Source organism: Hyla sarda, chromosome 1 (assembly GCF_029499605.1).
Source record: "Hyla sarda isolate aHylSar1 chromosome 1, aHylSar1.hap1, whole genome shotgun sequence".
Classification (NCBI taxonomy): Eukaryota; Metazoa; Chordata; class Amphibia; order Anura; family Hylidae; genus Hyla; species Hyla sarda.
The window spans coordinates 138551269-138569756 of NC_079189.1; the positions used below are offsets into that span (position 1 = coordinate 138551269).

At 40.7% G+C, this 18488-nt stretch overlaps 1 protein-coding gene across 1 annotated transcript in view; it reads left to right on the forward strand.

Moving 5' to 3' along the window:
- MAP9 (microtubule associated protein 9) overlaps nucleotides 1–13069 on the forward strand; it is a 111911-nt gene extending 98842 nt beyond the window's left edge. Inside the window, exons 11-14 of the mRNA XM_056562132.1 lie at nucleotides 491–652; nucleotides 10701–10846; nucleotides 12007–12139; nucleotides 12889–13069. Of these exons, the coding sequence (XP_056418107.1) occupies nucleotides 491–652; nucleotides 10701–10846; nucleotides 12007–12139; nucleotides 12889–13008 (561 nt within the window). The 3' untranslated portion in view covers nucleotides 13009–13069. The remainder of the gene's footprint in view (nucleotides 1–490; nucleotides 653–10700; nucleotides 10847–12006; nucleotides 12140–12888) is intronic.
- Nucleotides 13070–18488: the final 5419 nt, after the last annotated feature.

Here is an 18488-nt window from a genome sequence, read left to right on the forward strand (position 1 = left end):
CATGTCACATTCCGCCCCCCTCAATAAAAGTCTATGGGAGGGGGCGTGACAGCTGTCACGCCCCCTCCCATAGACTTGCATTGAGGGAGCGGGGCGTGATTTCATGAGGGGGCAGGGCTATGACGTCATGAGCTCCCAGCTCCAGTGTTTGGAACAGTTTGTTCCAAACGCTGAGCAGCAGAGTACCTCTTTAAGCTTCCTTGTCCATTCACTTTGTATTTTGTTAATTGACAAAAAAAAAGTTTTGTTTTTTTTCTGTTTTTAAAATCAGTCTTACTTTGCAGCATTGCAGCCTCCCATTAACTAAATGAAAAAAGACTGTACATGTGCAGCTACTTTCCTGTGCGAACAATGGGCACTGGGTGTGAATATAATTTGAGTTCCTTAGACACAGTCAGTGGCTCCATCAGATTACAGATGCATCAAATATATATATAGGTTTCATATAGGTGAGAAAAATTGTCTTTAAATTTTTGCTTTATGTCTGCAGGAAAGCACTATGAAAAAAGAAGAAGCAATGGCTGCTTTTATGGCCTGGAAAGCAGAGAAAAAGAAACAAATAAAACAGAGCCAAACAAAGCTAAAAATGGAAGAAAAGAAAAAAATGGAAGAACTTCAAGAACTTGCACATAAAAAAGAGGACTGTAGGAAGGTACACATAGTACAGAAATGATTTATTGTATGCAGAATAAATGTTTCCATAAATACAGAAAACATCATCATGCAAAAGCTCAAGACCACTGAGCACTGCAATAAGTGAAATGTGAATCAATGGACAACACTGTTGTCATGATGTGATCGGGTCCAACGAAAAGCAATGCTTTCCCCTTCTTTTCATAAGCTTTTTTCCAAACACAATGCTGCATTGCACAACATACTATAATACAGAAGTACTTGATCATTTGTTTAAGTCCTTTAGGGTGACTAACAAAATTATAAAGCAATTACAGTTTTTTTTTTAAATATAGAAGTTATATTACAATAAAAAACACTTTCTTATTTATCAGATGAAAACATAGTAAGGAAAAAAATAAATAGTATTTTAGAATCCAGAATATTAAAATATCATATTATTTATCACACAATTATTGCTGTAAAAAAAAATAGAATATTGTAGTTGAGATTTGCTTATTTTAGTCACCTCTATAAACAGTTGATAAAAAAGTGATAAAAAATTCACATCTACCCGAAAGGTATGAATAATATCTGCAGCTCACCATACCTAAAAACAAGCCTTCACAGAGGTACATTGATAGAAAGATAAAGGTATGAGGTTCAGAACATGGTGATGCAAAAAAAAATATGAAAAAATTAGTAAATACAAAAACACTAAAACATAACTTTTATTAATTAATCACTAAAAACCTAGGCAAAATACAAAACCAACCAAATCACAAAATTTCCTACAATGATAGCTTATGGTGTGTTTTGATCATATCGAGAAAAAGGAGTGTATGTTTAAATATATTCACAAACAGAGCACATCTTTATATAAATAAATGTGACCAGGATTATAGGGATGCATATACCGTATATACTCGAGTATAAGCCGAGTTTTTCAGCACGAGTGCTGAAAACACCCCCCTCGGCTTATACTCGAGTGAACTCTCCACCCGCAGTGGTCTTCAACCTGCGGACCTCCAGAGGTTTCAAAACTACAACTCCCAGCAAGCCCGGGCAGCCATCGGCTGTCCGGGCTTGCTGGGAGTTGTAGTTTTGAAACCTCCGGAGGTCCGCAGGTTGAAGACCACTGCGGCCTTCGACATCATCCAGCCCCCTCTCACCCCCCTTTAGTTCTGTACAGTACTCACCTCCGCTCGGCGCTGGTCCGGTGCTGCAGGGCTGTCCGGAGAGGAGGTGGTCCGGTGGGATAGTGGTTCCGGGCTGCTATCTTCACCGGGGAGGCCTCTTCTAAGCGCTTCGGGCCCGGCCTCAGAATAGTCACGTTGCCTTGACAATGACGCAGAGGTGCGTTCATTGCCAACGTACTTCTGCGTCGTTGTCAAGGCAACGCTTCTATTCCGGGCCGGAAGCGCGGAGAAGAGGCGCCCCCGGTGAAGATAGCAGCCCGGAACCACTATCCCACCGGACCACCTCCTCACCGGACAGCCCTGCAGGACCGGACCAGCGCCGAGCGGAGGTGAGTACTCAGAACTAAAGGGGGTGAGAGGGGGCTGGATGATGTTGAAGGCCGCAGTGGTCTTCAACCTGCGGACCTCCGGAGGTTTCAAAACTACAACTCCCAGCAAGCCCGGACAGCTGATGGCTGCCCGGGCTTGCTGGGAGTTGTAGTTTTGAAACCTCTGGAGGTCCGCAGGTTGAAGACCACTGAGGGCGGATGATGAGAAGAGGATGATGAAGGGGGGGGGTGTGGGATGATGACAAGAGGCTGATGAAGGGGCGGGGGGGATGATGAAGGGGGGGGGGTGTGGGATGATGACAAGGGGATGATGAAGGGGGGTGGGGATGATGACAAGGGGATGATGAAGGGGGGATGTGTGGGATGATGACAAGGGGATGATGAAGGGGGGATGTGTGGGATGATGACAAGGGGATGATGACAGGTGATGATGATTAGGGTCTGGATGATGACAGGCGGTGATGATGATGAAGATGTTAATGACGGGTCTGGATGATGACAGGGGGGGATGATGTATTTCCCACCCTAGGCTTATACTCGAGTCAATAACTTTTCCTGGGATTTTGGGTTGAAATTAGGGGTCTCGGCTTATACTCGGGTCGGCTTATACTCGAGTATATACGGTACTATCCCAATGGCCATAGGTTTAAACAATAGAGCTGGTATATAGACACATGAATCATGAATATTTATCAGATAGCAATGGCATATAATTAATAGGGATGCTTATAAGTACGAACCATAAAACAGGTATAAATGTGTATAAAGCATAAATGATCACATAGCAAAGGCATATAATCAATAGAAATGCCTATAAATGCAAACCATGGAACCGGTATATATGCGCATAGACAGTGGATATTTATCAGATAGCAATAGCCTATATTCAATGAAGCTGATAAATACAAAAGCATTCTCCTATATAAACTATAAATACTTATCTGGACCCAAGGCACAATTAACAGAAAAGTAAAAAACGTCCCAACGCGTTTGCTGCCCCAGTCATCAGGGGTCAATGGTGTCATGGCATTGATTGTACCACGGATGGCTGCTGAAGATGTGGATGATACAGCCAGATGGTCCCACTGCCATGTCTCAAATCGGACTGAACTCCCTTAAATATGCATCCTGGGTCAGCATCAGCTTATCACTCAAGGGAATAGCTTAGAAGTGGCACCAGACCTGACTAATCATGATATACACCCTATTCCAGCGCCAGAAAAGCTCACCTGTAAATTACGTAAGTGATTAGATCCAGGATCCCACCATGCAGGTTGCCACCAACAACACACATCAGGACGCAACTATTTGATTGTTTGTGTACCTGAGGAAGGCGCGTGCCTGTGCCGAAACACGTCCGAAATTTCTTAAAATCGTCTAGTGCAACCGTGGCATCCTGAGTCCTGTCCTTACTAGCAGAAGCGCTCCACTTATTTCCCCTTTTTTTCTGTTTACCCTGCAACTATAAATGACATAAGTGATTAGATCCAGGATCCCCGCCCTGTCCACGGGAACAACTATGTCCCGAGTCATAGCTCACATAACACTTCAGAGGACTTCCGCAGTGGTCATGTGTTAATATCACATGACCGCTGCCGGAGATCTAATCATTTACATCATTTACAGGTGAGCTATACTGGCGCTGGAACAGGGTGTAGATTGTGATTTGGTCAGGCCTGGTGCCACTCCTAAGCTATTCCCTTGAGGGGGATAGGCCGATGCGGACCCAGGCCTTTTTTTAAATGAAAGAAGCGATCTGATTGGTTGCTATGGCCAATTTAGCAACTTTTCCTCTGGACAGATTTTGATAAATCTCCCCCATAGTGCTGTTGCAGTATCCCGCACGCTGTATCTAATTTTGTATGTATTTGATCGGTGCTGGAATTTATATCCTTATTTTCTTTTGGTTGTGCGATATTTTGTGATTTGGTTGATTTTGTATTTTGCTTAGGTATTTAGTGATTCATTAATTAATAAAAGTTATATTTTATATTTTAGTTTCCTTCTGCGATTCTAGTTTTGGCTGACGCTATTGAAATATACTATATATCTGTGAAATTAGTAAATAAAAAACAAACAAACACATATGGTTCATGGATTTCGGTAAATGTATAAATATATTTGCCAAAAATCGATTTGAGGGGAAAGGGTAAATTAGCAATATGTACTACTTTAAATTAGAGGATACTTTCCATATAAATCATAGTTTAGTTTCCCAGTTATTATTTTTTTCTTTAAAAATGATATATCTTTGTTAACCCCTTAAGGACACAGCTCATTTTCACCTTAAAGGGGTATTCCACGCCAAAACTTTTTTTTTATATATCAACTGGCTCCGCAAAGTTAAACAGATTTGTAAATTACTTCTATTAAAAAATCTTAATCCTTCCAATAGTTATTAGCTTCTGAAGTTGAGTTGCTGTTTTCTGTCTAACTGCTTTCTGATGACTCACGTCCTGGGAGCTGTGCAGTTCCTATGGGGATATTTTCCCATCATGCACAGCTCCCGGGACGTGACATCATCATTGAGCAGTTAGACAGAAAACTTCAGAAGCTAATAACTATTGGAAGGATTAAGATTTTTTAATAGAAGTAATTTACAAATCTGTTTAACTTTCCGGAGCCAGTTGATATATAAAAAGTTTTTGCCTGGAATACCCCTTTAAGGACGCAGGCCTTTTTTGCAAATCTGACCACTGTCACTTTAAGCATTAATAAGTCTGGGATGCTTTTACTTTTTATTTTGAGTCCGAGATAGTTTTTTTTGTGACATGTTAGTGGTAAATTTTTGTCGATACTTCCATAATTTCTTCATAAAAAATTTGAAACTCTCTGGAAAATGAACATACCAAATAAATGATATATTGATTCACATATACAATATGTCTACTTTATGTTGGCATCATAAAGTTGACAGCAATTTTCCACAAAATCTTCCAAATGTAAATTTTTCAGGGACCAGTTCAGTTTTGAAGTGGATTTGAGGGGCCTTCATATTAGAAATACCCCATAAATGAACCATTATAAAAACTGCACTCCTCAAAGTATTCAAAATGACATTCAGTAAGTGTGTTAACCCTTTAGGTGTTTCACAGGAATAGCAGCAAAGTGAAGGAGAAAATTCTAAATCTTTTTACAAGAGGTAAAGGAGAGAAATCACCCTAAATTGTGTAACCCAATTTCTCTCAAGTAAGGAAATACCACATATGTGTATGTCAAGTGTTCTGCGGGCTCACTAGAGGGCTCAGAAGGGAAGGTGCGACAATTGGATTTTGGAGAGTTGAGTTTTTCCGAAATGGTTTTTGGGGGGCATGTCACGTTTAGGAAGCCCCTATGGTGCCAGAACAGCAAAAAAAAATAAAAAACACATGGCATACTATTTTGGAAACTACACCCCTCAAGGAACGTAACAAGGGGTCCAGTGAGCCTTAACACCCCAAAGCTGTTTGACGACTTTTCGTTAAAGTTGGATGTGTAAATAAATTTATTTTTTTTTCACTAAAATGCAGTTTTTTCCCCAAATTTAACATTTTTATAAGGGGTAATAGGAAAAAATGTCCACCAAAATTTGTAACCACATCTCTTCTGAGTATGGTAAATACCCCATGTGTGGACGTCAAGTGCACTGCGGGCGTATTACAATTCTCAGAAGAAAAGGAGTCACATTTGGCTTTTCGAAAGCAAATTTTGCTGAAATGGTTTTTGAGGGGCATGTCACATTTAGAAAGCCCCTATGGTGCCAGAACAGCAAAAAGAAAAACGAAAAAACAAACAAAAACACATGGCATAATATTTTGGAAACTACACCCCTCAAGAAACGTGACAAGGGGTACAGTGAGCCTTAACACCCCACAGGGTTTCAACGATTTTTCCTTAAAGAGGATGTGTAAATAAAAAAATATATATATATATATATATATATATATATATTTTTTCACTAAAATGCTGGTTTTTCCCCAAATATTAAATTTTTACAAGGGGTAATAGGAGAAAATGCCCCCCAATATTTTAACCCCATTTCTTCTGAGTATGGAAATACCCCAAATGTGGATGTAATGTGCTCTGCTGGCGCACTACAATGCTCAGAAGAGGAGGAGCGCCATTGAGCTTTTGGAGAGAGAATTTGGTTGGAATAGAAGTCGGGGGGCCTTGTGCATTTACAAAGCCCCCCCCCCCGTGGTGCCAGAACAGTGGACACCCCCACATGTGATCCCATTTTGGAAACAACACCCCTCACAGAATTTAATAAGGGGTGCAGTGAGCATTTACACCCCACTGGCGTTTGACAGATCTTTGTAACAGTGGGCTGTGCAAATGAAAAATGTAATTTTTCATTTTCAAGGATCACTGTTCCAAAAATCTGTCAGACACCTGTGGGGCGTAAATGCTCACTGTACCCATTATTACATTACATGAGGGGTGTAGTTTCCAAAATGGGGTCACATATGGGGGGCACTATGGGGGCTTTCTAAACACATGTGGCCTTCTATTCCGGATTTTTTTTTTCTCCAAAAGCCGAATGCCGCTCCTTCTCTTCTGAGCATTGTAATTCGCCCGCAGAGCACTTTACATCCACATATGGGGATGTTCTTACTCAGAAGAAATGGGGTTACAAATGTTGGGGTCTTTTTTCCTATGTTCCCTTGTGAAAATGAAAAATTTAAGGTAACACCAGCACTTTAGTAAAAAAAAAAATATATATGTTTTTCATTTTCCCATCCAACTTTAATGAAAATTCATCAAACACCTGTGGGGTGTTAAGGCTCACTTTACCCCTTGTTATGTTCCATGAGGTGTGTAGTTTCCAAAATAGGGTCACAGGTGGGTATTCATTTTTTTGCATTTATGTCAGAACCGCTGTAGAATTAACCACCCCTGTGCAAACCACCAATTTAGGCCTCAAATGTACATAGTGCGCTCTCACTCCTGAACCTTGTTGTGCGTCCGGAGAGCATTTTACGCCCACATAAGGTATATTTCCGTACTAAGGAGAAATTGCGTTACAAATTTTGGGGGCTTTTTTTTTCCTTTTACCTCTTGTGAAAATAAAAAGTATGCGGCAACACCAGCATGTTAGTGTAATTTTTTTTACTTTTTATTACACTATTACACTTTATTACACTAACTAGACCCCAACTTTTCCTTTTCATAAGGGTTAAAAGGAGAAAAAGCCCCCCTCCCCCCCAAAAAATACAATTTGTAACGCAATTGCTCCCAAGTACAGAAATACCTCATATGTGGCCCTAAACTGTTTCCTTGAAATACGACAGGGCTCTGAAGTCTGAAGTGAGAGAGTGCAATGCGCATTTGAGGACTAAATTATGGATTGCATATGGGACATAGGGGTATTCTACGCAAGTGATTCCCAAACAGGGTGCACCCAGCTGTTGCTAAACTCCCTGCATGCCTGGACAGTCAGTGGCTGTCCGGAAATGCTGGGAGTTGTTGTTTTGCAACAGCTGGAGGCTCCATTTTGGAAACACTGCCGTACAATACGTTTTTCATTTTTATTGGGGGAGAACAGTGTAAGGGGGTGTATATGTAGTTTTTTTACCCTTTATTTTGTGTAGCGTAGTGTAGTGTTTTTAGGGTACATTCACACGGGAGGGTTTACAGTGAGTTTCCAGCTAGGAGTTTGCACTGTGTCGGCAAATTTGCAGCAGCTCGAACTTGAACCAGGAAACTCACTATAAACCCGCCCGTGTGAATGTACCCTGTACATTCACTTGGGGGGGGGGGGGGGGGGGGGCAAACATCCAGCTGGGGCAAAACTACAACTCCCAGCATGCACTGACAGACCGTGCATGCTTGGAGTTGTACTTTTGCAACAGCTGGAGGCACACTGGTTGGAGAACCTTCGGTTAGGTTCTGTTACCTAACTCAGAATTTTCCAACCATTGTGCCTCCAGCTGTTGCAAAACTACAATTCCCAGCATGTACTGATCGCCAAAGGGCATGCTGGGAGATGTAGTTATACAACAGCTGGAGATATGCAACTACAACTCCCAGCATGGTTTAGAGGGCCACAGTTTAGAAACCACCTGTCTGGGCATGCTGGGAGTTGTAGTTTTACAACATCTGGAGATCTACAGCTTAGAGACCACTGTATAGTGGTCTCCAAACTGTAGCCCTCCAGATGTTGCTAGGCAACAACTCACCGGCTTCCGTAGTCAGCAGGATCGCCGCACCAGGGAGAGAATCGCCGCCGGTAAGGGACCTCCACCACCGCCGCCGGTCACACCACAGTTCCCCCGTTCTGCCCTGACTACCGTGGGTGGGCAGAACGGGGGAACCGAACTTTAACCCCCTCCCCGCCCCCAATCTGCTATTGGTAAGTCGCTTCTGACCGACCAATAGGAGGGGTGGCACCCCTGCCTCCTCACTCCTATCCCTTCAGGGGGATCGGAGGTGTCTTGGACACCCCCGATCCCCCTTATTTTCCAGGTCAACGGAGACCCTAATGACCCGGAATTGCCAGTCTGAATTGACTCAGGACCCCATGCGGCAATGTGCCAGGATGCCTGCTGAATGATTTCAGCAGGCATCCCAATCCCAGCAGCTCAAAATCGCGATGTCCCGATCAGCTTAACGGACGACGGGAGGGTCCTCACCTGCCTCTCCGTTGTCCGATTGGCGATCTACTGCTCCATGCCTGTGCAGCAGGCAGGAGAAGCAGAGCGCTGGTTACACCTATCAGTTCTTTGCAATGGCAGAGCACTGATCAGTATATGCAGAATATATCAGAAGATAGCATGTGAAATAAAAGTTCATTAACCCCTGCCCTATTAAAAGTTTAAATCACCCCCCTTTTCCCATTTTTTTAAATAAAATAATGTAATAAAGAATAAAAAATAATCATATGTGGTACCGCCGCGAGCGTAAATGTCCGAACTAATAAAATATTAGGTTCGCTAAACCACACGGTCGATGGCGTACACATAAAAAAATAACAAATTCCAAGACTGTGCATTATAGGGTCACTTCATATACCATAAACATATTAATAAAAAGCTATCAAAAAGTCTCATCAAAACAAAAATGGCACAGGGGTCATAAGATGCCAATTTTAAACATACTAATTTTGGTGCATGTAGTTTATAATGTTTTTAAGTATTAAAATTAAATAACACCTAAATAAATTGGTTATCCTTGTAACCGTATGGACCTACAGAATAAAGATAAGGTGTCATTTTTTTATCAAATATTGCACTGCGTACAAATGGGAGCCCCCAAAAGTTAAAACATTTTTTTTTTGTTTTTTTATTTCATTCTCCCACAAGTAATTATTTTTTATTTTTTTGTTTCTCTGCAGGTTATATTCAAAAATATGTGATGTCATTGCAAAGTACAATTGGTGACACAAAAAACAAGCCCTTATATGGGTCTGTAGATTAAAAACTGAAAGCGTTATGATTTTTAGAAAGGAAGGAGGAAAAAGCGAAAATGCAAAAACTAAAATTTGCTGAGTCCTTAAGGGGTTAAGGACTCAGGATGCAGGGTGTATGCATATGCCCTGCGTCCTGACGAGGTTAAAGACAAAGAGAAGTATACAATATATGAACCAATAAAGAAAAAGAAATGTAAAAACATTTAAATGAAACTAGGGATCGACCGATATAGATTTTTTAGAGCCGATGCCGATAACCTATGAACTTTCAGACCGATGGTCGATAACTTATACCGATATTCCGTGCATTTCCCCCCCCCCCCCCCCCCCCCCCAAATATTCTTGGTAAAATGAGGGTGCATGTGTATGTGCGGGTATACCCCTATAAACTGTATCTGGCCCCGCAGAAGCCGCTGCAGATCAGTGATTTAAAGCGGCGCTTTAAATCAATGAACTGCAGCGGCTTTTGCGGGGCCAGAGACCGCCACCCGCTTCTTTCCCCCTGCCTGTCCTGGGATCCTGAGCCCAACCACCATGCTACTTCTGGCTCTGGCGGCGTCCTGAGCTGTCACTGTGCGCCGGGCCACTGATGGTGATGTCGTGTTGATGACGTCACTCGTCATTACGCACAGCAACAGCACAGGACGCCGCAGGAGCCAGAAGTAGCGCGGTCCCCGGGAACAGGTAATTATAAAACCGGGGATGGGGGAGGCAGTGGGGCAGCGGTGGTCTCTGGCCAGAGAATAGGCAGAGTGAGGCAATCGGGCAGCAGCGGTGGTTGGACTCAGGACCCCAGGACAGGTAGGGGAAGAGAAGCGGGCCGCGGCGGCGTTCTCTGGCCCCGGAAAAGCTGTTGCAGTTCATTGATTTAAAGCACCCGCATTATTGGCAAGGTAATTGCCGATACCGATAACTTAGAAAATCGTGAATATCGGCCAAGCCGATAATCGGTCGATCCCTAAAAGAAACCTTTTGGTTGTCCCCATATATTTATTTACTGAATGTTTTTCTTTACAACTTGATCAGGGTAATGGGGGCCTATGGATACATTTGAGGTATATACTGGAAGCTTTTCTGGCGCATGTAGCAAATGGGTAGTATGATAGAAGCCTAAGGATTGCAGACTGTGATGTAAAAACAAAGTTCTAAACTTTAATAAGGCATCTGTTTTAGGCTTTTGACAAATGGAAAGAGGCTAAGGAAGACCGTTTAAAAGAAAAGATCTGGAAAGAAAAGCATGCTGAAAGGGAGAAGAAAACAAAAGAGCAAAATGCTATCACGGAGAAGAGAAAAGAAAACTTGTCCGCTTTTGAAAGATGGTAAGTTTCTTTTTTCAAATCGAAAGTAAAAGAAACTACAACTTTTTGTACAAATGATAAAGGCATCAGCAATACTCCTGTATTGTTCCTTCTGGCCCTGCCTTCAGCACTTGTCTTCTCAGCTTATGTATTTGCAGTGGCAGAGTATGATCCTGCAGCTTTCCAACTGTATCATTGGTGGTCTACAGAGTTAATGCTGATGACACATTGCAGTGTCCCACTGTAGGACAGCGTCATCTAGCCTGTGCCTTGTTTGATATATGTTTTACATATTTGTACTGTTTTATCATGGTTACACTATGTTTTATACTGTTATTGAATTTATAGAATTAACAAATGCCCACATGAATGGTCAGTAGTCTTCTATATTTTCCATTCACCAAAAAGCGTATTTTTATAAGATCAAAAATCTTTTTGGGAAATGCCTAGAATAATCCAATAAAGTTTTTTGATTTTGCAAAACATATTTGGTGAATGGAAAATGTATGGATCTATGGGCTATCTATGGCCATTTGTTAATTTTATGTGTTATACTGTAACTAAATTGCACCACATATGGCTGGAAACAGAAGGGTTAACATGCCTATACTAATAGACAGAGATAGGAACCTTCCAGAAAGAAGGGAGTATCTTGCTCTGGTTCAGCCTTTTTACTAAGAAGAAGATAAGATAAAAGAGTTAAGTGTGGAAGAGGCAGACACAAAGGTGGGAGAGCTAGTGAAGCCCCCAGGCCCTTGTGACTATGCAGAGCTGCACTCTGACCACAGAGAACTACAATCTCCATCATTACATATCTACCACTTGGCCTCTGGTCACCGTGCACCCTTTACCCCCAGATTGCCAAAACATTATGCAACTAGAAAGACAAGTCCACCATTCTCTTGAATGGCAGATATCCTTATCAATGCCATAAAGTTTAGTGTTAGAAGAAAGAATCTAGTTATCTTTATCAGGAGATATGAGGAAGCAGACACCAGCAAGATGCTGATGCATTTCAGGTTTAAAGACGGTTTAAGAGACAATTTTATAGATAGAGGGTTCTATTGTCGGAGGTTGTGTATGTTTTTAATAGCTAACAACTTCTATCGTGTTACCTAGCTTTAATATTGCCAAGTACAATGTCGTGAAATAACTTATTTTACCGTTTTAACAAAATGTAGGAATGACCGAAAGGAACTTGTTTTAAAAGAAAAGAAAAAACAAGAAGTGCTTGAGAAAAAAAAAATGAAGTCATTGCAGGCTGAAAAAGAGGAACAGGACAAAAAAGCTATGGAAAAATATGAACAATGGCTGGTAAGTTTTGATCATGTGCAGTTTGAACATCCAGTTCTGTGAATTTTGGTACCCAGGAGTGATTAAAAAAAAAAAATATATATATCATTTAGGAAATTCAGCCATTCCTTAATATAATCTCTTTAACAAAATAACTTCTAATAGCAACTGAATAGCCAGCAAAAAGTCAGATTCCCCATGGTATTTATGTGCAGTATAAAGGTCTGCAGACTGTTCTATAACAATGTGTCACTTGGGCTTTGTAGTTTATTGACCATCTCTAAAAGCAATTTTAGGATGTTCTGCTTAATTCCGAGGTGTCTTGGCTTACAATAATGTCAATATCTAAAGGTCTGTCTCATTTGTTAACAGACACTGTTTTCAGTTGAAGTTTTATTTTGTAGTAATATTAATAAAGTTAATGTTGTAAAAAAACAGTCATCCAAAGTGTTACCAAATGGTTACATGTAGCAATACAGTGGAGCCTAAAAACTCTATGTTCGGGGCTGCTTAAAGGGGTATTCCTTTGGATAGGGGATAAGATGTATAAAGCGGAATACCCATTTAAACTGTGCAACTTTAAAAAAAAATTCTTGTCATAAAACCACTTTTATCATCGTGTAGCAATAAAATACTTTACATAGTATAGTTGAAAATGACAAATGTCAATTTAGATCAGGGAAGAATGTGTATGAAGGGAATGGATCAATCTTTGAACTTCGTGCAGGCCGACTTTTCTTTTAATCCATAGTTTGTTCTGTCGTTCACAGGAGAGAAAAGAAAGACACGACAACATGCAAAGAAGGCAGAAGAAGTTCCAGGTTATTTTAGATGATGAACCTCCTCCTCCATGGAGTCCTCCAGGAAAAACGATCCCGACAGGGAGATGATTGTGATCTTTTTTTTCTCTTCGTTCTACAAGCTGATATAAATATTTACCGTCTCCCAACAGATATGTGTACTTTTTATATTGGCTCGCAATATTTGCATAGAAGGGTGTGACACTGATCAAGTTTTATTACAAAAAAAACAAAATGGAAACCTAATATATGAGAAGTAGATGTTTAGTCTTCTCGGAAATTTTGTTTTGAAAAGATGTACGTGATTGTAAGTATATTTATACAATTGAACTCATACATTTCCATATTCGTTAAAAAGTTTGTAAAAATTTATAGTACATATTCTCTCTCTGAGGTCAGTGGGGATCACTATTATATTATTTATTTCATCACATTCCAGGTGGCTCAGAAGTCTACATACCCCTGGTCAGTATTTAAGTGCAGTTTGGATAGCCTTTTACAATTTTCACATAATATTTTGCTGGATTCCTCCTGACAAAACTTCAGGAAAGCATGCTGACAAGGCAGTTAGAAGGAGAATTACATAGGCTGTGTACAAGGACTGTGAGAAAGTAGTGTACCCATGGCAAACACCAGACTCCTGGACACACACTTTACATCCAGCTTGTATTACTGGGGGGACACATCCACAAGAAAACTCTGAATCTCAGGGGCTCTAAAAATCCTTTTTGTCATGTCAAAGGTGTACATACCTTTTAATTTAAACTAAATAGATAAAATAAATCTGAACAGTAAAAAATGGGTTTTCAGGCCCTTTACAAATGGCTAAAGGGCAAAAAAACATACCACTCCATGCGCTTCCAGTCCAGCAGAAGTGTACGGTGACATCAGGCTGCCGTAGCCAATGACTAGCCACAGTAGTCAGGGGCAAGAAAAAGTGCATGTGACTGTTAAGGCCAGGGACTGGCTACAGTAGTTCACAATATATGTCAGTAGTAAGATAAGGCACAATACATTTCTCAAAAGAAGCACATTCTTTTTATACCTTTTAATATAATTTTATTAATTTTTAACATAGTTGAAAAAAAAATGCAACTGTACTAAGTATAAACTTAGAGTACTTGGGAACTAGCTCCGTCCGGCTCCAATCAAAAGTTGCCTTGGAAAGATAGGGCTGCGGTTCACAACCAAGATGGAGACAGTCACCATCCCTAAATGTACAATCGATAAAACAAATTTAGCAAATCCTTACATAGTGAAATAAATGTTCAAGTGCACATCTGCAGTGACTGCAGTGCAAAAGCAAAGAAACATAAAAAGTGACTGAATATACGAATAGAGACAGTCAGACTCCCCATAAAGAAGACAGAGATGCCTACAATTTACCAGCAGAAGGCCAATTGTGTGTTCAGTGCTCAATAACTACTTAACCTATGAACTGACCGCAACTATGTATATAAAATGATCAACTTTATGGGACCAATGCATATGTACAATAGACCAGACAACCCTGCCCACAAATGAGACAAAAAGGAAAATAAAAACTATTCCAAATATACACATCTGGTTGTCAATAAAAATGCCAGGCCACTAGATGTTTATATTTGGGATATTGATTACTTTTTTGGTAATGAAGTAGCATTAAATTAACATCTAGTTGCTATGTGTCTGTAGTGGTGTTTTGTAGGTTAACTATTTATAGCCAACCCACTTTCTTGATCTAGTATAAATGGTTCACAGTTTGGAAGTGGTAATGCCTTAGTTTTCTGGGATCATGTGGTCACTGGGTAGCTCTAGGAATTGCTGGGTCTTAGCAAACCCAGAACAGCTCAGCAGATCTGACAGTAGCCTTCATTTAACATGTAGCTGGGATTAATATGTCAGTAATTAAAAAAAAATATCCCATGAAAGTCTCTGATAACCTTATTTGTTTATAAAAAATAAATGGCACAATGTACCGTAGATAAAAAGTAAATCATTGACTACAAAATAGATACTAAGAAAAAAATATACAGTGATAGCCCTACCACCAAAAAAAAAAAAAAAAAAAAAAGAAATCCCTAATATAAAAAAAATTGTCCAAACGTAAATGAAGTACAAGTATATTTGGGACTATTTGTAATACAGCTTATTAGAGCTAAAAGTCCAAAATGACTTGGCTGTATCAGAGACAGTTTCCGTGCAGCACTGGGGTCATATCTAACTTAGGGCTAACTGCATGGAGTTTATATTATCTCACAGTGTTTGCTTGGGATTCCTCGAGTTTCTCTAGTTTCCTCCCAAACACCAAAAGATACTGATAGGCTAATAAAGAATTTAGATTGTACATCCCATTGAGGATAGTGAGTGATGGTGACATGTCTTGTGAAGTATTTCAGTATATTTTGGCACTGTATCATTGAAGCAATTATAATTGTTATTAATAGAGATGAAATAAGTGTTTTATTTGATCCTAATGTTGGATTCACAGCTTACACTACTCAGTACTTCTCTGTTATGTCTTATATGCTACTGAGAGTGGTACCGCTGACTGACTACTACAGCATTTTAATATAAACACTTTAGAAAGAAGATCTTTTTTGGAAACAAATGTTTTAAAATCAACTGGTGCCAAAAAGTTATACATATTTGTAAATTACTTCTGTTTTAAAATCTTAATCCTTCCAGTATTTTTCAGTTGCTGTATGCTCCAAAGTTGTGTAGTTCTTTTCTGCCTGACCACAGTGCTCTCTGCTGACACATCTGTCTGTGTCAGGAAATGTCCAGACTGGAGTTCCTAACACAGAGAGAGGTGGCAGCAGAGAGCACTGTGGTCAGACTATAGAAAGAACTATACAACGTCCCCTGGAGCATACAGCAGCTGATAAGTACTGGAATGATTAAGATTTTTAAATAGAAGTAATATACAAATCTGTTTAACTTTTTGGCACTAGTCGATGTAAATAAAAAAAAGTGTTCTCCACCAGAGTACCCCTTTAAAAAAATGAAGAAAAAAAAATGTATACCCTAAGTGTCTGATCAAGGGGGGGTCTGACCATTGGGGCCCCCAGCGGTCTCCCGCATGGGGCCCTGGCTCAGCTCTGCTAATGCGAGTTTCGTACCCAGCATGTTAGCTGGTCAAAACACGCCCCCTCCATTCATCACTATGGGAGAGAAGGAGACTGACGAACATTGTATCTCCGCCTCTCTCACAGAGATGAATGGAGGGGGGGGGAGCGTTTTTTGACCAGCTGACGTGCTGGGTGCAAAACGTAATTTCCTCAAGTAGAGTCAGGGCCGCATACTGGAGATCGCGGGAGGTCCCAGCTGTTGGATCCCCGGCAATCAGACACTTGTCCCCTATGCTGCGGATAGGGGATATACGTTTTGTTTGGCTACACATCTTCTTTAAGTTCTGTACTGTTGAGCACCACCAGAAGATAGCTGCATGTGTGTGTGGTCCTCCGAACTATATTTAACAGTCTATGTGAATGATTAAAAGCAGTTCCCACTCATTGTTCTTATATTTTATTGCAAAATCTTTTGCCACTATTTAAATAAAGCAATTATTATTATTATAAAAGATCAAATAACTGTCTTATTTTACCAGACTGCTAAAGTCACAGTTTACACCACCCAGCACCACTCTGTAATGTCCTACTACTGCTACTACTGTTTTTAAAGGGGTACTCCACCCCTGGCATCTTATCCCCTATCCAAAGGATAGGGGATAAGATGTTAGATCGCGGCGGTCCCACTGCTGGGGACCCCGGGGATCGCCGCTGCGGCACCCCGCCATCATTACTGCACAGAGCGAGTTCGCTCTGTGCGTAATGACGGGCGATACAGGGGCCGGGGCAGCGTGACGTCATGGCTCCGCCCCTCATGACATCACGGCCCATCCCCTTAATGCAAGTCTATGGCAGGGGGCGTGACGACCGCCACGCCCCCTCCCATAGAGTTGTATTAACGGGGCGGGCCGTGACGTCACGAGGGGTGGAGCCGTGATGTAACGATGCTCCGGCCCCTGTATTGCCCGTCATTAGGTGCAGAGCGATCTCGCTCTGCGCAGTAATGATAGCGGGGTGCTGCAGCAGCGATCCCCGGGGTCCCCAGCAGCGGGACCCCGGTGATCTGACATCCTGTCCCCTATCCTTTGGATAGGGGGTAAGATGTCTAGGGGCGGAGTACCCCTTTAAGGGTGCTATAGAAATATAGATGAGCAGTATCTCTTCTGTATTGGAAACATTATAATGTTAAAACTGATTACGGTACTCAAAGTTGAACAAAATTGGAGCATATCTGTTCTGTTTGCACAAGGCCATTCAAGGTCTATAAAATATATGGCTTAGTGAATGATGTTCAGTTGTTCCTGGGATATGATCTGGCTGCCAGGTGGGAAAGAAACGTCCCCAGTGATACAAGACCTACTGGATGCCACTGGAGCAGATTTCTCATTGAAAATCTGCTGAAATCAGTACAAAAAAATGTTTTTGTGAACATAGCCTGATTATATCTAAAAACTGTGTAAAAAAAAAAAATAAGATCTAAAAATGTATATAAAAACGTTGTATCTAAATCATATAGTTTTATCCAGCCTGGCATGTGTTAGTGATGATTAAAAACAATCTGCCCGAATGTTTTAGATTAGTGCCAATTATGTAAATGTAATTTTAAAATGTCCTTTCAACAAATTTAGAATATTGAGTTACTATCTGGTATTATGTTCTGCAACATATGATTATTCATTTATTTTTATTTCTGCATAACCAATAAATAGCTGTTGTTTGACAGGTAAGAATTTATAACTGTGTAGGAGAAACAGAACAACTGGTTAGAAACAAATGAAACATTAATACTGTAGTTTTTACATGAAAATTATGCAAAAAAAATTGTAAAAATATAGAAATCATGCAACAATAAGCAATTTGTTCAATACAAAAATGTTTGCTAAATAACTGGGTGCCTTGAGTGTGTGCAAGGCATCATGAAGTCTGAGGGTTACCAACGGATTTTGGGTTGCACTGTAAAGCCCAGTGTCGGAAAGCTGGGTTTGCGTCCAAGATCTTGGGTCTTCCAGCAGGACAATGACCCCATACATAAAAAAGCACTCAAGAAATTTATGGCAACAAAGCGCTGGAGAGTTCTGAAGTGGCCAGCAAGGAGTCCAGATCTAAATCCCATTGAAAATCTGTGGAGAGATCTTAAAATTGCTGTTGGTAAAAGGTGCCCTTCCAATAAGAGAGACCTGGAGTAGTTTGCAAAGGAAAAGTGGTCCAACATTCCGTCTGAGAGATGTAAGAAGCTTATTGATGGTTATAGGAAGTGACTGATTTCAGTTATTTTTTCCAAAGGATGTGCAACCAAATATTAAGTTATGGGTGCCAATAATTTTGTCCAGCCCATTTTTGGAGTTTGGTGTGACATTATGTCCAATTTGCTTTTGCAAAACGTGTTAACTGCAATCATTTTCTGTGAAAAATACTTCATTTTCTTAAAAAATTTCAGGGGTGCCAACATTTACGGCCATGACTAGGTGTACAGACAATTTTTAAAGGTTTGTTCAGAGAAGGTCAGCAGAGAGCACTGTG